General features: G+C 31.7%; 3 protein-coding genes and 1 non-coding gene across 7 annotated transcripts; 2 read left to right on the forward strand and 2 right to left on the reverse strand.

Moving 5' to 3' along the window:
- Window positions 1-289: 289 nt before the first annotated feature.
- On the reverse strand, window positions 290-5,834 carry LOC107416334 (sorting nexin 1). Of its 4 annotated transcripts, none has more exons than XM_048465061.2 (11): window positions 5,397-5,834; window positions 5,126-5,257; window positions 4,373-4,508; window positions 3,603-3,736; window positions 3,127-3,201; window positions 2,271-2,430; window positions 2,048-2,181; window positions 1,832-1,900; window positions 1,569-1,648; window positions 837-897; window positions 290-747 (listed from the first exon to the last, which is right to left on the reverse strand). In XM_048465061.2, exons 1-11 carry the CDS (start codon window positions 5,406-5,408, stop codon window positions 541-543), a joined length of 1,200 nt encoding a protein of 399 aa, XP_048321018.1. In that variant the 5' UTR covers window positions 5,409-5,834; the 3' UTR covers window positions 290-540. The 4 variants fall into 4 exon arrangements, with proteins under 4 accessions (XP_048321018.1, XP_048321017.1, XP_060668626.1 ...); XM_048465060.2 differs by having other exon boundaries at window positions 5,126-5,260; XM_060812643.1 differs by lacking the exon at window positions 5,397-5,834 and having other exon boundaries at window positions 867-897; window positions 5,126-5,353.
- Window positions 5,835-6,344: 510 nt separating this feature from the next.
- Window positions 6,345-7,701, forward strand: LOC107416337 (protein S40-7). The gene has a single exon (XM_048465063.2). The coding sequence runs from the start codon at window positions 6,771-6,773 to the stop codon at window positions 7,434-7,436; it is 666 nt and encodes a 221-aa protein (XP_048321020.1). The 5' UTR covers window positions 6,345-6,770; the 3' UTR covers window positions 7,437-7,701.
- Window positions 7,702-9,974: 2,273 nt separating this feature from the next.
- On the reverse strand, window positions 9,975-10,070 carry LOC112491490 (small nucleolar RNA Z266). The gene has a single exon (XR_003055774.1). It is a non-coding gene; the product is annotated as a small nucleolar RNA Z266 (small nucleolar RNA).
- A 10,623-nt stretch (window positions 10,071-20,693) lies between these two features.
- LOC107416328 (NAC domain-containing protein 90) lies at window positions 20,694-22,612 on the forward strand. The gene is made up of 3 exons (XM_016024814.4): window positions 20,694-21,015; window positions 21,619-21,926; window positions 22,125-22,612. The coding sequence occupies exons 1-3, from the start codon at window positions 20,850-20,852 to the stop codon at window positions 22,425-22,427; spliced, it is 777 nt and encodes a 258-aa protein (XP_015880300.3). The 5' UTR covers window positions 20,694-20,849; the 3' UTR covers window positions 22,428-22,612.
- The last annotated feature ends 1,425 nt before the right edge of the window (window positions 22,613-24,037 follow it).

Below are 24,037 nucleotides of genomic sequence, written 5' to 3' on the forward strand. Positions count from 1 at the left end.
TAAAAAAATTATATCAAATATTATCTATTAAATAAAATAAATATCATATAAATATAAATATTTTTAAAAATCAATATCATATAGAAAAAATATCATGTAAGTATAAATATTTTTTAAAATTAATATCACATGAAATTCAAATAGAAAAAAAAAATTAATACACATGAAATTCCAATAAAAAAATCCATTAAAAATACTCTTATTCTCTCGAGTTTCTAAAAAATAAAAACTTTATTAACTCAGATAAAATTAAATTCAATGACCCGCCCCAGTAACCCAAAGTTCGGAATTCACATCAACTCGATTATGCCCATATTCTTTCTATTATTAGAACTCGTTGCGAGGCATCAAATGTGAGCGAGTGAATGTCACAACGATTAAATATCTAACATCTCTAAGTATATTCAGATAAATAAATAAATATAAAATCCGCGAGAAACAAGCTTTGAATTTGTACATATAATAACATTTAAAAAAAAAAAAAAAAAAAAAAGAGTCCAGGTGAGAATATTTGATCTGGCTTTGGGGGTTCATCGACTATTAGGAAGAACAAACTTCAAGCTTAGGGAGGAGACTTCGCCATGCATCTGCAATACCATTTGCCAGACGGGCCTGTCCTTTCGCAAATTCGTGGAAAGCAATTCCCATGTCTACTGTCTTCTGTTCTTGAAAGCGAACAATCTCTTCATTCATTAGGCGCACAATTGTCTCAAATCTATTTGTTGCCTCCTCGCTTGCTGCCTTCAACTGCCTCACCAAAAGAAAAGCAATATTAGTCATACATGATGAAAATTCCTAAGGTGTATACTGCAAATGAGAATATAAAGCTGACTTGCCTCCTTGTATTCAATCTCAGCTTCTCCCACCTTATCAGATCGTGTAAGCATAAGTTTGTCGCTGAAAATCATAAAGGTTTTATTAGTACAAACAATGAACACCAGGTTTCATATAAAAAACTTTTTCCTATGCGAAAAGTAAGGTTAAATGCAACAAACTTGATAATTAAAAAATATAAAAAATATAAAAAAAAAGGAACGTACTCCAGCTCCTACAAACTTCTAAGGTGCTCTGAAAACGCTACATGATAATGATCTACTGAAACAGCCTTTCATCTACTGCAACTACGTAAAATATAAAAGAGACTACTGATAGTGAAAGACTAGGATGATTTTTCTTTTTCTTTTTTCTTTTTCTTTTTTCTTTTTTTTTTTTTTTTCACCTCTCATCGTAGCAAAAGTATCTACTAGTTCAAAGGTTATCAGAACATTTAATGCTTAACTAGAAAAATTATGAGCATTTAGACGTGTTTTCTAAACATACAATAAATGAAATAATTGCTTTAGTCCTAAATCATATTTGATACTTAACAGGGCCCTTTCATGCACCATCCAACCACAGCCTCATGGACCGAAAACAGATAGTCTCAGTGGAGTAGGACTGAAAGCATAGCCTTAGTAAACTGACTCTGTAAACTTTTATATTTTTTTAACTCAAGAATTTATAATAAGAAGCCACTCTAACAACAGATACAAACAAGCAAAGAAAACAATGAAATGGTAGTTGCATACAGATTTATCTCCTTCAATTTAATTGTTTCAGCAAGTTCACACTGTTGCCTGAAGGCATTGGCTCTCTCAGCTATTGTGGCCTGTTTTAAGACACAAGCAACCAAATGTTAACTTATAGCAAAAGAAAAACACCAAGCTTCCCACATGTACCAATATCGAGTATCAAAACATTTCTAGACCGTACACATATAATTCCACCCAATCAGAGGAAAAAGGACACAATCAAGTCATGACTCGTTAATCAAGTCGAAGATGGAACTCACCTTAATTGATTGCACAGCACGGACATAATCTTTCAACGGTTCTTCAAAGCTCATTAGGAGTTGGTGTGCCTGCAAAGTAATATAAAAAGTGATGCTTTATGACATGTTGAACCTTAAATCCAACAAGTCAACACCACACACTAGATACCAATGGATAAGCAATTCTGCCATGCACACTGCAACTTATGAAACATTAAATTTTTTATTTAAGCCTACCTCCTTTTGCAGCTTAATCGATAATGTTTCAGATTTTGCCCCAAGCTCAGAAAATGCCTTCCCTAAAGCATTGCCTTCACAAGCACCAAGGAGTTTTGCTGCCTTCCCAAAATCTGACAGAGATTGACCCAGCTCTGTGGAAACAGATGAAAGCACTCATAATTTTCATCCAATTCACCTATTATAATACGAACCTAGAAATGGAACTTGAAATCCTCATTACCTCTATGCCTCTTTACAAGACGATATGCATGCTTCTGGGCTTCAGCTAAATGGTTTTCAAGCTCAAAGACATAGTTTTTCAGCTTCTCATACTCAGGATTTGACTCTTCAACAGGCTTCTCTTTCCCAAGAACAACATCACTCACTCTAGATTGTACATCCTGTCACACAATGTGACAAGTTACTCTCAAGTAAGTTTGACTCCAAAAGTAAATTACTAGTATTAACAGTTTATTGAAACCAATTGGTGTCAAATATAAATGCATACGTAAATATTTCAAAATGGTACAAAGCAAGACATCTTTTCTACTTATGCTTTGAGACTTAAAGAACAATTGAGTTACTTAGAAAAATTGACAAAAATCAATCTGTTCCTAGAGATAATTGTGACTACAATCCAAATACTGCATATCAGAGTTACAGCCCATCATGTCTATCTTAGGAGTAGCAGCAACATGTTCCATGAAACAAACATAAATGCAATGATTTTCACATCAAAGCAAATCTCATTCTTGAGCTAGGCCATTTTATGCATGACAGACCAAAAATCTGACAGCCAGACCATATCATGTAAAACTTTGTTGAGAATATCAACAATTCCTATTTTATATCGTGATCAAACCAGGTATCTTCAGCTTGCAGTACTGGCATCAGTAGGGATTTACCTTCCATAAGCTTGGTACAGATAAAGCAAAATATAGACCACGTGTGTATCTAATTACTTTCAAATTAAATAATTCATATATGAATCATGAAATTGTCATAATTTTTCTAGCCATCAGTGCAGTATGCATATGATTTCATAATTTTCTACCCATTGGTGCAGTATGCTGATTCAGCTAGAGAGTTTACATTACCTTGAAGATTTGCATCAAATCAGCTGGCTTCTTCTTAAAGATACCAGTCTCATGAGACCTTAATCTCTCCATCATCTGAAGAAGTAAAATTAATGATACAGTTTTTAATGTGACAACATGTATTGTAAAAGATAACAGAAATCAATGCAAATTTTATCAAACAGCAAAATGATTAACTGTTTATCATATAATACTTGAAAGGCTTATATCGTTAGGTAGCAGTTACTTACACCCAAAAGGACGATACAATTGGAAGTAATGAACTATTCCAAGGCCAATATACCAATAGTAACGCATGCATCTTCATCTTGAGTCAGATTCATTGGCTCATATATTAGTTTCTTTTGGTATGTATAAATGTAGGATATACCAATACATCTTTTATAAGCATAGTCAAGTCAATCTGTAACTACATTTCAGGCTATTGAGAAATAAATAAACTCTACAACTGAAGGTATCAAATTTAGAAACATCACCTCCTCATCTGCCTGCAGGAAGGTTCTGAGATCCTCACTTTGCTGAAGTTCTTGATGTGAAGCAATTCGATTAACAAATATATCCAATGCCTGACGCCTCATCTCTATGAATTCCGCACTAAAACGGAATTTTTCTGCACAGAGAGACTGAAGTTAGTCCAAATTACCATTTAAACCTTCCAACATTATCTAAATGAAACATCCTCAGTCCTGTTTCTCCAGTATGATTACACTGATAAGTGAAAATCACCAACTCAAATTTGATAAATGAAGATACTAGGACAAAAGAGAGAATAAATTTGATAAATGAAGATACTAGGACAAAAGAGAGAATATTGATTCAGATCTCACTTCGATACAGAGATGCAACAGGAATGCAAATAAGCCTCTCATTGTGTTTCATGTGCTATATATAGCCATCAAAACAGATTACTCTTATTTAATCACATGACATATTTTCATTTTGTGAGAAAATAGAAGACCTTCAAGAAGCCTCTCAATTACATTTGGGTTTTGAAGTAAGTTCTTGACTAAAGATATTTGCCACAGCCCACAGGATGGTGTAATCACCAGGGCTATCCTCAAATCCTCTATGGGTGATTTGACTTAGTAACCAAGATATTTCAACCATGTAAGCTATAGAGAAGGATGCTAACAATAATTTGACACCTAAAAATGATCATCATGCTAGCAATAAATCATAGATGTTCTATCTTTAGTATAAATATACAATAAACCATCGTAGAATAAAGGAGATTCTAACTTGTTACCTACAGCACTCTTTTCTGGAAGAGGAGGAATGAAAATTCCTTTGTACTTCTCAAAAAGACGGTCACGTAACCAAACAAAATCACTATAACGACGGATAACAATTTTCTCTGGCCCTTGGTATTCAGGGAAATTTGTCTGCCAAAAACAATACATAGTCGATCATTCAAATGGTTTCAACTCATAAAAAACCTCTCATTTAAGTTACTGCCAACTCAATAAAGACCAGTAAAACAAGAAATACACAATTCTCAAACACACACACAAAAACTATAATGGTAGAACATGCCCTACGATCATCATACTAATAGCATGCTCAGTCGAGCGCCATTCAGTCATAGAAATCAAACTAAAAAATTTTGCCCTAATAAAAATTGTTTGATTTATTAGGAAACTAAACCAATTAGTGGACCCAAGATGCAAGCCCTTTTGCCAAACCATGCAGGAAAGACAATTGAGTCACAGACACAGAGTCAGAATATACAATTGAAATTAGGAAGACGAACTTAAAAAACTTTCTAATATTTCTTCAATAATGCATTAAAACTCGCTCCAATCTTGACCCAAGCAATCGAAAACAACAAAGAACAAATCTCACAGCCGCAAACGCTGCACGTAAACCAGCCGCCTAATGTCCTAAATTACCCAGACAACAATCCACAGAACCAGAGGAAGTTCTGCTCAAAACAAAAAAAACAAAAAAACCCTAATCCTAACCCGACAACTTAAATTAACAAGAAAATTGGGGGAAAAACCTTAGTGATGACTCGGTATGATATATAAGCCTGGACGCCATTGCCCAATTTCACAGGATCAGTCACTGATACTGACAGGAACGGCTGCGAGGACGGAGATCTAGGGCTCTGAGACGACCCCGATACGCTTCTCTGCTGCGGCTCCATTCGTCGAAAATAAAGTTAAATTAAATTAAAAATTCACTGATAATAAAGAGCTTCTATACAAATCGTATATCGCGGTATGAAATCAGGTCAAGGAAACTGCAGGCAGTGGCAGATTTGTAATTACCACGGTAATCATGGTGATTTTGAGGACTGTTGGGTCAAGGTGGAAAGGAGTTGGGAGGGACGGAAGGACGGACTTCAGCGAAATTTTCAATCGGAAAAGTCCAGTCAAACCACGTAGGAAAGCTTACGTGGAATGGATATTCTCTTATTTTCTTCTTCCTTAAAACGCGACAGTGTGTGCAGCGTGCCGTTTCTGTGGTACCCAAATGGACACGAAGAGAGGGAATCAGAGACAATATCGACACCTGGTCTTTTCGCCCAGTGAACTCCGATTACGAGGCTTGCACTCTATCCTAGATCTTCCCATTTTCAAGAAGATCCCGGGCTCGATCCGGTTTAGTATCAAGTGATTCTCTACCTATACAATTTTTTTTTTTTCCCTCCAGAGCTGTACAAGTCTTTCTTACCTTTTAATTAATTTATTTCTTTATTTTTGGTGTTTTCTTTTCGCCGTGATATTTAATAATCTATTGGATATTGATCCATTTAATTGAGTTTATCACTCAATATCAGTTTTTTTTTTTTTTTAGTTCTTCTATTTCTGATTGTGAATTTATTACATCTTTACTTTATTAAAGTATCAGAACTGTGTTAATACTTGATAGTAGAAAAAGTGGTAAAATACTAGTTCTTTTTTCAAAATAAAATTCAATCTCAAAAAACTTGATAAAAGAGTAATGAATCGTTTTCGTTGTTACTTTTTTTTTTTTCCCCCCTTTAATTGATATCCATCCTTGAATGATATAATTAAGGATAACTAGATGATTTAGTTTTTTTCTCTCTCTCTCTCTCTCTCTCAGACAAAAAAAGAAAAAACATTTAAAAAATTTTGTTTACTATTATTATTATTATTTTATTTTATTGCAAAAAGGAAAAAATATTTATTATTTAACAAAAAATCAACATAGAAAGACGTGGCAGTCATTAGGAATTTTTTACAATAAACAGAGTGAGAACAGGATGCGGGGCAGATGAGGTAGGACTATTGGAATGGCGGTGACTTCGGTGGGACCCAGTAGAGGAAAAACAAAAGTCCGAGAGCATCGGCCACGTCAGAAGCGAAGGCGACGTTGAGGAGCTGGGACCCACATCAAACATTTTTCCAGGCCCTATTAGTAATTTTACTTCTACCGTACAGGTCTACTAATATACTCTCCGCGGTTAGCACACCACAGCCCGGCCAGTAGCCGCTGGGTTCGAGTCTTGGGGGGTGGGGGAAAAGGATGCCTGGGGGCATAACAAAAAAAAAAAATATATATATATATATATATATACTCTCCGCGACTATCCGCCACATCAATCACCCACCCACTCTCACTCACATGCTCTTTTTTATTTCCTTCTTAATGGCTCTTTGAGAGACTCCCAAATAGAAATGGATTCCACCGCCTATCGCCACCGGCGGTCGCCCGCCTCGGACCGATTCCTCACCATCTTCTCCTTCTCACCACCATCCTCTGCGATAGCCACCGGTGGCGACGAGCTCGTCGAAGCCGAAGTGTTTTGGACCAACGACTTCATCGAACAGAACCAGAACCAGAACCCCCATGGTTCGACCCTCTCTCGCTCTTCCTCTAACCTTCATAGCTTTGACGTAGATCATCCAAAGAACTCTGGAATTCTTGCAGTACTGCCTGAACCACCCGATCATGGCCCACAAACCACCCTGTACCACAAACCCTCACTCTCATCGTCGTCGAGGCTGATTCCGGTGATACCTAGGCCTCCTCAGAATCAGGGCTCGCAAGATAAAGACTATTCCCAGTCTGCGCCGTCCGCGAAGTTCCACAAGTCGGCTCCCATGAACGTCCCTGTGCTCTCCAAGGCCATGGAAACGCCAAGAAAGACACAGATTTTTTTTGTGGATGACGACGATGGTGACGATGAGATTTTGCCCCCACACGAGATCGTTGCTAGGGGTTCTGGTATGTCACCCAAGACGACTTTTTCGGTGCTTGAAGGCGTTGGGAGGACTCTCAAAGGGAGGGATCTGCGTCAGGTGAGGAATGCTATTTGGCGCAAAACTGGCTTTCTTGATTAGATAATTTTTGGGTTCTATATAAGAAAGTCTTTGTTTTGTTTTTTTTTTTTTTTTTTTCCCCCCTTGAGATCATGTTTAGGTTATAGTGTTTGTTTTTTTTATGCAATATATAGTTGGTTTATGAGAACTTGAGAAGTCCTGTGGGTTTAATGAGGGTCTGAGGAAAATTGTCGGTCAAAATGGATACCAATTTCTTGTATCGAATCACTCATTCTGGAGAACGAATCTTATATAATGAAATGAAATTTTCTTCTTTAATAAATAACATTTGAATTATTTTAGCTTGAAAATAATGTTTCTGTCGCTGGTTTCTCCTTTATCTCCAATGTATGAACTTTCTTTTGGTTTTGGCAATCGCTTATGGAATGCTTATCTGGTTGAATTGACGGCTTCAATCTAGCTCTTTTCTGGCTGTTTCAAGCATTTTGAGCTGTTTTTCTTGCATTGCTGTTTAGTGTATCTGAACAGAAAATGAGTGGCCCTTAAAGACTAATTGTTCAAACTGAGAGGAAGATAGTGATGGTTTTTGTTGATATCGTAGTGGAGTTTTTCTCTTTTTCAGTATCTGATTTTCTTGCTTTTATGTTGCTTACATGATGGAAGGCATATCTTATGCTGATTCTAGGCATATCTTATGCTGATTCTACAATAAGTATATTTTTTCTCCTTGATTTGGGCTTTTCACGTGCTTTTGGTTGCTTTTTGTATTTACTGTCAACCTGTATTTTATAGTGAAAGATACTTCGTTTTTGTTCTTTTCTTTTTCTTATTTTGGCCCAAGATGAGTAAAGATGTAAACTTAGTATACTTTCTTATCGACTAGAATGGTCGATGAGATGGAATTTCTCTATTTTTTATGTTCTATCTGGTATGGTGTTGCAAGGCTGACTTTAACTTTTATATGAACTTAATTCCTTTTTTATTTCATCAAGCATCTGGTTGCTCTTTTCTGATCATGAACGGGTATTAAAGATACATTTTTCGTTGGAGCATTTATTCCTTAATACGGAAAGACACAATGGGTAAATAATTTAATAATATATGCGTGGCTTCTGAATAAAGTTTTCTTCTTTAATTTATTGATTCTCCATGTGGTTAGTAACCATAATTGTGGCAGAGCAATAGATTTGACTCACCATGCACCTAGTTCATCAGCTAATGATTTTAAAAATTAGATTGTCCGAAACAAGCCAGTTAAATAATGCAGTATATTTGTGCCCATGTGCAAAGCTCTGATCTTTTCATGTAACAGCACTAATGAATGTATCAGGTTTGCATTTGAACGAATAGAACCGTATACATGCGTTTCATCAGTCGTGTAACGTATTCAGTGCTTTACTTTGTTACTTTAATGACATGATCAGAGGCAATAGGTAATCATGTTGAAGCCATTGTAAGACGAGAGATATGTGCCGATACTCTGTTCTTACATGGATTGTTACTGTCAACGGTCAAAATTTACCTTTTATTTATAGACATTGATACAGGTTTTATAGGAGTTTTAAGTTCAAAGTTAGACTGAAAGTAGCAAAGAATTTGCAATACAAATTAATTGCTTGCGTACGGGTGCTTTTTAACCGTTTGATGAAGTTAAAGGAGTTTGATGAGCAACTCGACCAATTCTTTTAACCACAGATGGTAAGTTTGGCTTATTAATTTACTCTATCGTAATATTTGATAACCATAACAAGCCGAGTCCTTGCAACTGGATTATGAATATGAACAAGCAAGGTTTTACCATGGAGAATATATTTGTTACCACAAGAATTTTGGACATTAGACAAACCCATTCCAAAAAAGGAATTTTAAGAAATGTTATAGACGAAGTAGCTGAAAAATCAAAATGATTAGACTGAAGAATGTATGTTTCTTTTTGTTTTTTGAACCTTTATTTGCCGAGTGTGAAAAGAAATCATCTTTGACAAGCGTTGTAGTCCAAGTATCCTCTGCTTTTGGAGCGGATAAAATAGAATTGCAAGCTGTTTAATAGAAATCTAAAAGCTGTTTAATGTCCGAGGTAAACACGTGGTAGAGATAGACATCGTTATTCGTGCTATCAAAAGCAGTAAAATTTCTTGTCGGAGCAAACAACCAAACGTTTCTCCGCTTCCCATTCCCACGGTCGCTTCCTGCAAAAGCATTGCGGGGAACTGTCAACCGCACGTGCCATGTTCAACAACCACCACTTAGGTCCCGAACCATGAGTTGGTAATTAAAAAACCATTTCTTTTACGTTATGTGGGGTATGTTCAAATTTCCGTCCGTATGAAATAGAGATCCACGTAGTTAGAGTGATAATAAAGAACTTCGTAATGTTATACTCGTCCTGTGTGCATACGGGAACAACACCGTTTCAATTATTTTCTATTCAATAAACAAAATTTTCAAATTTTTGATAAGTTTTTTTTTTCTGATATTATCGCATATATATATATATATATATAATACATATGAATTTAAGAACTCCCAAATTACAAAATTCATTAAACAGAAATGCTAGATAAAATTTTAGAGTTTGTATAAATCGATACAGGCAGGCATAGGCAAGTCAGACAATTCAAATGCCTCAAAAAATTGAGTTCAAGAAGGAATTCTCCTTTCACACATCTAATTGATTCATCATACTTGCCAAAGTAATCTATGTATTTATTAGGACAAAATACCAAGAGACTTTGGGAAAAAAAAAATCAACAAAATTTATGAGAATGTTACCCACCTTAGAGTGAGACACCCACAATTTTACCAAAGGACCAAAAAGAGTCCCATTAGCTGAAACACCAAAGACAATAGCAATATTAACTATTTGCCGAAGGGCTCAAAGAATAGGGAAACTCAGATCCAAAACGGCAAGAGGGTGATGCCCCATGAACAAAAAAACACCGAGGTGGGAGACAATGGAAAGGCTCAGAAGGAAAACCCTAAAGAGACCTTCCCGAAAAATGTGTTTATTGTGGCGCGGCAATGACTCAAAACGCTTCCATGGTTATTGAGGAAGGCGATCTCAAGGGCCACGCTTAGCAATCAAAAAGAAAAAAAATAAAAAATAAAAAATAAAAAAAAAATTCCTTTACTAGATTTGAAACGACTGAGAAACCCTAGCGGGTAAAGAGGCAGAGAGAAAACAACTGTGAAAAAATGGATTATATAGAGGCTGTACTTATGTTCGATTACGAATTTAGCCTTATACCTATTCCTTAATGACGTTGTATTTGTATATTTGGGTGAAAAGGTTTGAGGCCTTTCTGGCTGCTGATGGACCTAACGAAGATCACAAGGCCATGCAGGCTTTTTTAAAGCCCAATTAATTTGGACTAACATTCTTGAAGCCCAAGGTTCAGGCAGTATTGCTTAGGCTTTTTTCTTTTTCTTTTTTTTCTTTTTTTTTTTTAAATCAGGTATTTTCACGGCTTTGTTTCAACTGCTCTATAAGGCTTCTTAACGACTATAAAATTAATAGTCGCACCACTTTTTATATCTCGTGTTGTGTCCCAATTTTGTCTAATTAGACTTCAAATTTCGAGGTAAAACAATTCAATGCAGAATGTTACTCATTATTGGGAAATGATGTTATTTTTTAATAGCAAGAAGAAAAATTGCCCAGCGGAAAGGACATATAATTCCTTAAATACATGAATAAGAGATAATTGAGATTCTATTCCACTTTCTTGCCGGAGGAGCAAATTTAATTAGCAGCCGTAATGGAAAACAACTAGTTTAACTACCAGCCTTAATGGAAAACAACTAGTCTTAAGGCACCAAGTAAATATCTGCCAAACTTCATTATCTATCAGTCTATGCACCAAAATTGGATCTCCTTGACAAATTTGTTATTAATCTTACTTACACGAGGTTTTGATTGCCGTCCACACATAAATTTTCTGAATTTCCAATTTCCATCTCTTTGCTAAGGAATGTCACTGAAAATACATGCTACAATTTTGTGTCGGAGAAAATGACAAGTAATAATAGAATGTGGGGTTGAGTTTGCTTTGTGCATCTTCAAGACAAATTCCTAGACATGACACGAGCGGGAAGTGAAGCGTGTACTCGGCAGTGGCAAAAGTAAATTAATGGCATGTGTTGTAGCAAAGAAAATGGCAAAACGTAAAGAACCTGGAAAGTGGGAATAAAGTCCTTAGTAGCTGTTTAAAATAATAATAATAAGAATAAGAATAAGAATAAGAAAGAGTCTATTCTATCAAATGTTTTCTTTGGCTTCTTTTTTTTTTTTTTTTTTTTTTTCATGGTCTCCCTATGGAGCACACATTAGTCAATGATAAATTAAATAAAGATTATAGTACTCTGATTGGAGGAGTTTTTTCTAACTTGGAACCCACAAGGCACTGTTCTTTTTTCAAAATATTGACGTGGTCAAGTCAAATCAACGTCTAATATAACAATATGTTCTAAAAAGATGAGAAAGAAAGCAGAGAAGTTAAATTGATTTGGGTTATGAGATTCAAAATGCTGTGAAAACGCGGTAATTCTTTCATACTGACAAAATTATTATTTTGTTATGTGATTTGTGCGATTTCAAACTTTATTCGAAATAGATAATTTGACGTATATGGTCCAAGTTGTAGCTGGTCGTATCAGCGTAGGCCTTAAATTAGCTAGCAATGACAGAACCATGACGAGCCACGGGAGGGCCATGTCCCCAACTTTTTGAAATTTCTTAAATAAATTTTATTTATTTAATATATAAATTGAATATAATTTTAAGTGTGACCCTTTAATTTTTTTAATTTATTTCAATATATTTATTCAACCCTAATCAATAATTTTAAAATTTATGTTGTTAATTTATAAATTTATAAATATTAGATGTTATCTTTTTAATTTAATCATAATAATATAAACTAAACTTCTATACTAAAATAAAAAATTAAAGCCTTCGTCCTTCTATCATCGTTAACAGGTATACCATACTCCTCCACGATAGTAAACAAATATACTATAATATTCTACAAAGTGTAATAACAAAATAAAAATATATTGGAATTGGTTTTCCATGAAACTAGATAAGTTTTTTGTTTTTGGTTTTTAAATTAATAATTTATAAACCTAATCATGTGTGTATGTGTATATATTTTGTTTCTTCATGTATCTAATAAGTGTATAAAGTTTAGTAGAAAATGTCAAAATAAGTATATAAAGTTTAATAGAAGATGTCAAAAGAATGTTGGAAAATAAAAATACTTGATTTAATATTAATATATGCATGATGAAATTAATCCTGGTTCCGTCCCTATTAGCTGGAGAGGCATTCCTTTTAGGCTATCCGTTTTTCTTCTTTTCCAAATGCGCGTGAAGTAAGAAAAATCCATTGAAAGTCAAGTACTTGTAGACTTCCCATTGACCTCATTCTTTTTCTTCTTCTTGTTTTTTCGTTTATTTATTTATTTTGTATTTTGTTTTGTTTTTACTTTCTTTCTTCTTTTTTTTTTTTTTTTTTTTTTTGGGGGGGGGGGGGGGGGGGGGGGGGGTGTGGGGGTGTGTTTTGGGGCGGGGGTTGGTAATATATTCTTCTACCCTTTCGTCATATTCGCATATGAGATTTGCAAGACCTTTTGATTATCAACGGAACGCGTTGTGCCACAGGAAATTAAGAGAAGACCCACAAATATTATATGCTTATTATTATTATTATTATGCATCTGCTTGACTAGCTACCAAACCTTATTGACTAAAGTATTTACATGTATATATATATATATATATGGAATCTAATTAATAAGCACTAAGATACTGATTGTGATCCTTATGCATGGCAAGTTTTCCCAGTAACATTTAATACTCATTATATATGGCTTTAAATCAAAAGAAAATGAAAAATGAAAAAATTGATGATATTATATGCTTTGTAATATATATATATATATATATACATGCGTATGTATCCATAAAGACTAAGATATTAAAAAATAATATTTTACCCAAAAAAAAAAAAAGATATTAAAAAATAATAATTATAACAAGTTGCATAAGAGGTACTGACAGCCAAAAAGTTTCATAAAAAACATTCACAGCTAGCGCGGGATTTTTTTCCATATAATCATTTTGTTTTCTCTACTCGACAAGAACTAAGAAATAGGAAGGAAACATCAAGAAGCAAGTATATTCTTCCAAGATCACGTAGGCAGAAAACAACCCAAAAAAAAAAAAAAAAGAAGGAACATAAGGGTGAAATTATATAGAAAGTGATTATAAAACCGCCGGAGATTCGTGTCAAATTCATGGCTGCAGCTTCCTGCTTGCCATCGTGAAATGTCGCTTTAATTTCCTTCCGACAACTTTTAGAGAAATTTAGTTTTTAATTTTATTTGTACGTTAATTATATAGAGCTAGCAGTCCTTTTTTGTAGCTAACTTTTTAAAAAATAGATAGTATTGTATGAATACCACAAGAAAGGGGAAAATCATATGCATATATATATATGTGTGTGTGTGTGTGTGTGTACATAACCATCATTTTTCTACTTTGCGTTGTGTTCTAGTTTGTTGCGCAATTCAATTTTTAGATACTATCACTTTTAAGCTATAATTTAATGTCAAATAATTTATTTATTAATTTTTATGTTTAGAGTTTAATATATATTATGTGACATACCGAGTCACTGACATTCACGTATTCAACTTATTATATGGCCCCTGAATGAATAAATCCTGGAATAAAAACAAACAGAAATTATAGACTTCGTTGTTGTTGTTGGTTTTCTTTTTTTTCTTTTTCTTTTTTTTATGGAACTAATTATAGAGTTCGTTGAGGCATTGATTTAAAGACAATTTTTTTCTTTTTGAGAATAAATATTATATATATACATATATATATATATATATTCAGATAGTTATTTAGTTAACATTTTAGAATAGTTCAATTAACAATAACAACTGAAAATAACTTTTAATGGAATAATAAAGATGGCAATCAAATTTTGATTCGTGAACTTATGTTAAAATATTTTTTTGATTTATAATTAAAAACAAATTACTAGCTACCTAATAGGATTTTTTTTTTTGGGGGGGGGGGGGGGGGTAGTATAGCTAACAACCTTGTTGACTGACAGTTTGGTGGTCTTGATCACCATAAATTTTGTTTGATTGTAAAATTTTGAACACCGACCACGGAAGGTCTTTTTCAGTTACAGCTACTCTTTTCTATCCTTTTAAATAATGTAGACCAATCTATATATATATATATATAGAGAGAGAGAGAGAGAGAGAGAGACACACACACACACACACAGAGAGAGAAAAAATTCCAGTTGTTGTTTTTTGGAGTTGTCTTTGTATAATCATTTAGTTCACTCCCCAGAAAATAAAAAGATAAAACGTTGCAAAAGGAGCAGCAGGTTCTTGCCGGATTAGCTGGAAAAGCGGTATAAGCTAGTGCCATTACAAAGGAAGATAAAATCACTAAATGAACAGTATAATTGATAACTAGATCTTTTGAAATTGGAAGCATCCATCATATTTTTAGACAATGATTCTAAATTTGACTTTTTGAGTTTTTAACCACGTATCTAAAGATAATGTGCTGCACACCATCAATGTAATTTTTTCTTTTTTTGTAAACATCAATGTAATTTATTGCTTTTACACAGAGAAATCTCATTTTCATTTATATATAATTAGATTCAAATAAAGTTTTATGTTATTTTATTAAATTAAATTTTTTTTCAATGACCATTAACCATTAAATTTCTTACTAAAAAGATAAGATCTGATTATTGATAGAATTCAATAATCATCAATGTTGAATATTGATTTAATAAAATAAAGTGAATTTTATTTAAGTCTAATTGTATGTGTATCTTATATAAATTGAACGTATACATATATATATATATATATATATATTTCAAAGTAAAATGAACAGTATAGATGAGACAAAATCCATTTCAAGCAAAATCAATAAATTAATTCTATGTAGCATGCATGGATGATGAATAGTAATGATCCAATCTATCAAAATATAATGTATAATATAAATGAGTTTTCATGTCACAGGTAATCAAGATTCATGTTAAACTTCCTGATTAATTATAAAAATCACCTCTCAATTTTACTTAATTTTCAATTTTGTCCATTATTATTTTTAAAAATATAATATCAACTTATTTTATGCTTAAATAATATCTATCTCAAATGCTCACTTAATTTCGGAGGTGGGAAAAAAAAAATAGTTAGTTTAGGTCTTCGATTCGCCGTCCATGTCTAACTGCATCATATGTGTACAAAATCTCCATCTCGGGAAATTTCACAAATATCTTATTTGGAATATTTATATTTTCGTAGAAAATTTAATGAAAAAGATAGCGAGGTTGGATGAGACAGCTTTGTCAAAGAGTCCTGAAACTTTAGAGAAATTTCATGCTGGCAAGCAACCTAATTCACTTGACTTTTCTAGATCTCATATTTAACATGGTGGTCAGGGTTCGGATCGAATTTGTGGCTAATTATTTCCCTGAAATTCCAAAACCAGTCAATTGATTATGAAACATACATATATATATATATATATATATACATATGAAGAAATATATGTACTAATTAAGTTAAGAAAATTATTTATAGATTTCCACTTTAAGGGGAAAAAACTTGGGAATCAATGTGAAAATATGTATTCTTTACCCTAAGAAAATTAAAAAGCGCTTTGGTCTAACTGTTTTTTTTTTTTTTTTTTTTTAAACACCCTCCAAAAGGGAAAAAGAGTATATTAGATTTATTATATATTTTTAGAAAAAAAAAATGATAGTAAAGTTTTCATCATATTGAAAAAGAGTATATTAGATTTATTATATATTTTTAGAGAAAAAAAATAAAAATAAAAATGATAGTAAAGTTTTCATCATATTATATTTTTAATAAAAATGATAATTCAACTAAAAATGATAGTAAAGTTTTCATCATATTATATTTTTAGTAGAAATGATAATTCAACTTGATATCAAAATGTTAATAGTTCATTTAACTTGGTATTAGAATCCGGATCTAATAAATTTTAGGTTAAAATATAAATCTTTAAAACTAGTAATTCAACTTATAAAAATGAAAAAAATACAAGTTAATTTATAAATTATTAGCATATATATTACAAATTGAAAATAAATTTTACAAAACGTCCAGCTAGCATTAGAGTTTCCAAATTTTACGATCCATAGAAATACCCTTAAAACGAAATAAATAAAAATCCAAACGGAAATCATAAACTTTATTTCCCTTTTGTTTTGCCAGAAATTTTTCCTATGAAGATGATCCAATTTTAACATTTTCATGTCTGGCTACATATATGTGGAGAGAAATTTAGTCGACAAAAGGATCACCGACAACCATAAATATTTATATATCCTATTCTGGACGTACGCAGACCATAATCATATAGAGTTGAATATACTTGAGCGACTATTAATAAAGCAAGATTATATAGTTGAGAGGCAGTGATAAACCAGCAGGAAGATGCATTAATTCAACAAAAAATGTATGTGGTATATAATGTTGAATATGACAATCCATTTTGAAAGTCACTCACTTACCCGTTTCAACCTTTAGCCAAGCATCTTTAAGAATTTATTGAGCATTTTCCGGGTTGACGTACTTTTTTAATTTCCTTTCTCCATATGGGATATATGTTGACCTAAATTTTAGAAAATAATTAAAATAATATATATATATATATATATACACACACAGAGAACTATTGTTATATAACATCATGTTCAAGTTAAGTGATGTCTCACAGACAACAATATTTTGTTATATAACATCATGTTCAAGTTAAGTGATACCTCACAGACAATAATATTATATAAATAAAGTACAAAAATAAAAATAAAAATATTTATGGATTGCAGCATAGGACATAGTCTTTATTAGACCATCTCCAGAGGTGAATGTGTATTATTTCCTATGTGATATAGAATTAATATTATTAATAGCTAAATTATTTAAATACATAGTTAATTTTAAAATTGATCTTCAATAGTAATTTCCATAAAAATTATATATGGTTATTAATTAATTATATATTTTATTTAATTTTTTTTTCTTTTTTGAAAAAACTAACTTTTGAAGAAAAATTTTGTTTTTATAAAATTTTACAATGATTAATAGAGCCTCAAACATTAACAATATCTATGCTACACATTATTTTAAACATTACCAGTTAAAAGCAATTTCTTTAAAACATTGTCTATTTTGCTTATTTGCCATTGAATTTTCATAATGATGAACATCGACCACTGTATATGTGGAAGAGAAATTGTTCAGTCAAATAAAAAATTGTTTTTTTATAGGTTTTGTGCAAAAAGACGATTGATAACTATTATTGACTATCAGTTAATTATATATTCTATCAATTTATTTTTTTAGAAGAAAAAAATATCTTTTTAGAAAAATTTGACTTTCATAAAAAATATAGAATATTCCTCTAGAATAGACATTCATTTAACAATATTCAGGCCAAAATAAACATTATCATTAGAGAGCAAACTTTGTTTTAAAATATAGTCTATTTTATTTTTGGGTCATGTATATTTTCATAATCAATATCTCAATTGGAGATACTCTTACTTATATTACATTTCTATATAAGTATATGTAGGGCCAATCTCTTATTAAGAGGGGAAAAAAAAAAAAATCATATACATACAGAATATATTGATCTCATGGAAAGCGAAACCATCTCCTAATATATTTTTGAAGACATATATTGTTCCTATATGTATGTAGGGTCATTGATTTATATAAACTATACATGCTTATGCGAAAAATATTTATCATGAACCGATAATTATTATTTGATTCAAACACCCCCCTTCACCTTTGGTTTTAGCAGACATGAGACCAGCTTACATGCACATCGACTAGTCCCTCTTTACGTGATCTTAAAATGCCTTCCTTATATCAATCTAATAAAGGAAACACATATTTTTATTAACGGGATTAATCCTTATGGGTTTACTTTTTAAAGTAGAAATGGATGTGAAAACTCTTAAAACTTATCACATATTGCATAAGCATCTGCTATGTAATAAGTTTAGAAATTCCCTTATTTGAGAACGAGTCTATATATGCATATGTAGAAGAGACTCCCACTCCCACTCCCACACAAGCAGCTGAGGAAGGACAAATTTATTAACACCATTAGTTGCACTAATTTGAAATCAGTTCATCCATGGATTTGTTTATATTTTTTAACTTTAAAAAAAAAAAAAAAAAAGCACTCACACTATTTTTCTTATTTCGATGTCTATACAAATATACAAATATTTTAGATATAAGTCTGTGTTTCAATTTACCGGCTTTTCCTCCAGCTGTCGTGAATAATATGTTGCTGATCCGTTGATAAATTTTGTATAAAAAGGTCTTTTTATTAATTTTTCGCGCACGCTGCTTTAATGATTCTCATGTCAAAATTTAGGTAATTAAAAAGAAAAAGAAGAAGAATTGTAGACGTGTATCTTTTTCCTTGAGAAAAGGGAGCGTGTACTCGTAAAGGTCAACATAATTTGCAGCACACTTCATAGAAAGAAGGTTCTTAACTAACGTAAAATAAATGTACTTTCGGTGTGAGAAGTATTTTTTATTTTACTTTTTAAGTTTTTATTTTATTTTTGCAAATTAAATGACATGAAAAATGTGGTAGTTTGAATGTCTTGGCCATGAAAGTAATTTAAATGACTTTTCCAATTCTGCATGTATATATATATATATATATATATGCGTGTGTATAGGGAAGAAGCCAGGATGTTCATAGCAGGGGTGACGGGAAAAAAAAAAAATTACAGCTATAAATGTTAATATTCAACATTAAATTGTTAAAAAAAAAAACAGTATTATGTAATTTTGTCAGAATATAATATATATATATATATATAGATATATATATATATATAAAGTATGATAACATTTCAACTCAATCACATATCAACTCATAAATATATATATATATATATATATTGAAAAATATTAAAAAATATTAATTATTTATCAAAGTATAACCTTCATTATTTCAATTCTCCAATTTTTTTTTTATGAAAACTATAATAAAATAAAATATACACAATTGTAGTTCTATAAAAAAAAATAACAGTTATAAATGGTGAAAATTAATACGTAAAACACAAACACTTCATACTATGTTATTCACTTTTTTTTTAAAAAAAAAACAATTATTAAAATAGAGTTATATAATTTTCTTGTGTATTTTGATTTGCTTATTGTATTTTTTTTTATTGTGGATAGTATATGATATATATAAGTGTCAACATGGTGAAAGAAATATTATATTTATACATATATATATATATATATATATATGTATATATAGTTTACTTAGATTAGGCTAAGATATTATAAATTACAAACTATCTATTTTAAAGTTCACAACGTAATTAATTAAATACCAACAAAGGAAATAATAATAAAGACTTATTAAAATGAATAAATCTTTCAAAATAGCATAAAATGGGGGGAAAAAAACAAAGGAAAAAAAAGAAGAAATTAATCATATTTTAGGGGGTTCATATAAGGTAGATAAAAATTTTAAAAATACCTAAGATGTAAATATTTTTAACGGTGGCAGGGGGACCATGGCCACTCATGCCATAATGTGGCTCCGCCCTTGTATATATGTATATGTAGCGTCCAAGCATAATCGGCCGTAATATGGTCATGGTCGTGTAGAATGAAAAACTAATCCCATTTTAATTTCTACAAACTATTTGACGATCAATGTGAAACAAATGAATTTGAATATTGACTCTATTTCATGCTAATTAATTAACTAATAGAGTAATGATTTTTTCAGAAGTTAAAATATGAAATGTCAGTCGTTCACATAAAGCAGTCCTATAATGGTCAATAATTTACATGAAAATTAGTACATTTGTTTTAGCTAGCAATAAAGTTAAATTCATCCAAATCTTGTTTATCAAATTTTATATATCAATTAATTTGTTGTCATTGTTTATATAAATTCCTCATTTGTTAGTATTCAAAATTTTGATAAATGATATATATTTAGTAATTATTGATACCATCCAATCTCTAATTTATTAAAAGAAAGAAAAGAAAAAAAACTTTTTCTTTATTTTTACTTCCCGTAAATAACAGTTTGTTTGTTTATTATTATTATTATTATTTACGATTAAGCTGAGGATGACTTGCTTGAATTAGTCATGTACGGGGATAGAAAACTTTCTTCCTGATAAGTCCGTGGAAGTTTCCCAGCAAGAACAAATCTCAGTCTCTTTCTCTCTCTCTCTCTCTCTCTCTCTATCTCTTTGCATATTTGCCTAACTTCAATTACTTCTCTATATATACTGTGGTAGGAACACTATGTGAAAGACCACATTGAGTAACAGAGAAAACATATATTTTGAAACTTGAGAGCTACGAAAATTGATCATCAATGGAGGATTTGCCACCTGGATTCAGATTCTACCCGACGGAGGAAGAATTGGTTTCTTTCTATCTGCATAGCAAGCTAGAAGGAACGAGAGAAGATTTAAACCAGGTTATGGACAGGGTTATACCTGTCTTAGATATTTACGACTATAATCCTTGGGATCTCCCACGTAAAAATCTCTCTCTGATCTGATCTACTACCTAATCAATTTGTTTCCTTGTGCAATTTGTATAGATATATATATATATATATATATATATATACGTATAGCTTAAACTTTTGAAAAAATGCTGCTTTGCGTATTAAGATTTTAATTCGAGCAAGATTTTAATTCGATTCACTGCTCGAACACCAGCTATACATATATATATATATATATATATGCATCCATAAACCTTCGTCCATGGTGGTTTTAACTATTTTCAAGCTCAAATTCATCTTGATTTACTTTCTTTTCATTTTTTCTGGAGTTAATAAATTTTTTGTTATTTTTCAATTGGGATCTCTCAGATTATATCAACTTGTATAATCATCAATCTTTCTTTATTTCATGTAGGTGCACCAATAATGAGTTAATTAACCTTTTACCTTCTCGAAAAGTACTAACAGAAATATATTAATTATATATTATCATATGATAATGAAATTGTTTTTCCTTTCATGATCTACTTCTTCTTATATGTATATATATATTCTTCATTTATTTCCTGGAAATTAAAACCTAAATCATAATTAAAAGGAATTTTGTTTAATTGGAAATTTGGTTTTTCAGTCTTATCGGGAGAACTATGCCGAGGAGACCCTGAACAGTGCTTCTTTTTCATCGAGAGACAAGAGAGTGAAGCGCGTGGAGGAAGACCCAATAGACTCACAAGTACTGGGTATTGGAAAGCAACTGGTTCACCCAATAACATCTACTCTTCCGACAACCGCATCATCGGAGTTAAGAGAACCATGGTTTTCTACATCGGTCGAGCCCCCAGTGGAAGGAAGACCGAATGGAAAATGAATGAATACAAAGCCACTGAAGGAGAAGCATATTCCTCATCCGTAACTACCAGTGCAACTACTCTTCCTCCGGTATATATATATATATATATATGTATATATAATCTTAATCTTACATTATATTTCTAATACCTCTAATCCATTATTTAGCTCATCGACTTCGTTTTTAGTTCCTGCTACATTAGTTCTTTATATATATATATATATATATATATATATCAATGAAATAAAATTATAAAAATAATTATTTTCTTTTGCCTATAATGGCAGCTAAGGCATGAATTGAGTGTATGCCGAGTTTACAAGAAATCGAAATGCTTGAGAGCATTTGATAGACGACCTCAGATGAAGGAAGTAAGATACCCTACAACCCAGCAAGTCCATAGTGACGAGGATCAAGTAAGTATAGTTAGTGGGAATCCAGCTCCTGTGGGAGAAAAAAGAATTTCAAGCTCATCAGAGAGCTCATCCTCAGGAGAACATGGACAACTGCTTCAAACTGAGGGGGTTTTGCCTATGAGTGTTGATAATGAGGCTTTGTGGTATTGGGATGATCAGCTCAATTGGTTCTAATTAAGCAGAAGAACTTCCAACAGGAGGTTTTTTTTTTTTTTTTTTGGGATGATCGAAGACTTGGTATGCCTCCCAAGAATTTCAATATGTATGTAGGCCACTAAATGACCTGTTCAATAATTAACTAAGTGTAAGTTCTAATTTACCATGAATTTCAAGAAAACAGACGAACTCTTTGTTTGTCATTATTAATATAACCTTTAGGTTTAACACTTTGAATGTAGAATAATATTTTGTGTTATATGAATATTTGTTTATAATTTCAAGTAGATGTTTTCGAAATAAAACTAGAGTAAAGAAACGTTAATATATGGTATTTACTAATATAATTATTAAGTTTTTGGTGATTCATAACCAGGGTTTATACATTGATGATATGTAAACTTTGTCAAGACACACCCTAAGAAACTAACTCAATTTTAAGACAAGTATAAATAGAAAAAGAAAATATAAAATTTAGGGACGGTCATTTTTTCATTTCACCCACCAAATATAGCATATCTAGACTAACACTTAGCCTCGCAAACAGAAAAGAGGAAAACACCACACATTGTCCTTTAAAATATTGCTATCTTTTATCAGATCAATCCAATAGATAACAACAAAACTTTAAAACAGTAATGAGAGTTTGTGTTGTTTCAGAAGGTTGAGTGCAAAACGCATTGTAGTTGGTGGGTAAATTGTTTTGTTCTCTTTTTCTTCTTTTTAACTATTTTTTATATCTTCTCAAGAGAATATACATGATGAGTTTTGTAACCTATTTAAACATTAATTATCAATTGGATAGAAATTAATGTAAGAGATTTATATTGTTTAGAGAATCCAAAAACAAAACACAATACCATCCAAGCGTGAAATATAGTTACCACTGAAATTTATAAGCATTAACCTTGACCTCTATAGGTAAAACTATAATTAATCTCAAAACAATAATAAAGAAACTCTCTTTCTACATTTTTTAATTAGCCTAAACAACTTTAGCAGTGAAAAACATAATGTAAATGTTATGTTACTACCACCTGTTTGTCATGTGTGCAATTGAAATTTGTTGAAAAAATGTTTTTAACAATAGATTTATAAAAACTAATGAAAAAACTGAAAAGAATTATTTTTTTTCCCCTATAAATTAATTTTCTACTGTTTTTTTAAACAAAATCTAAAATTACAAATATTATACTTTAGGAAATAAAGAAAATTTTAACTAAATAACATAACTAACTTTATTACCTATTCATTATTTCTAATATTAATTAACTTTTCATATTGTTTTCCTCCTCAAATTGTTTTTCAAAATTTAAAACATTTTACACCGTCAAAAACAAATATTATAAGTAATTCCATGAGTAGCTGCCAAGGGCCAATTGTTTCATGCTAAGCCGGGCACTTTTAGTACGTATTGGATCACAAAAGAGAAGAATGGTAGATCAAAAGGCATAGAAGCAAATCAATTAGGGATGTCAATTTGCCTTGCCCATCCCCGAAATCGCGGTGCACCACCCCTAACGGGGCGGTTTTTCCCCGAAAATTTGGAGATGCGGGACGGGCTCGGGGCAAATGCCTAAAAACCGAGTCGGGGACGGGGAATAATAACCCCGCCCCGAACCCGTCCC

The sequence above is a fragment of the Ziziphus jujuba genome, chromosome 11 (genome assembly GCF_031755915.1).
Source record: "Ziziphus jujuba cultivar Dongzao chromosome 11, ASM3175591v1".
Lineage (NCBI taxonomy): Eukaryota > Viridiplantae > Streptophyta > Magnoliopsida > Rosales > Rhamnaceae > Ziziphus > Ziziphus jujuba.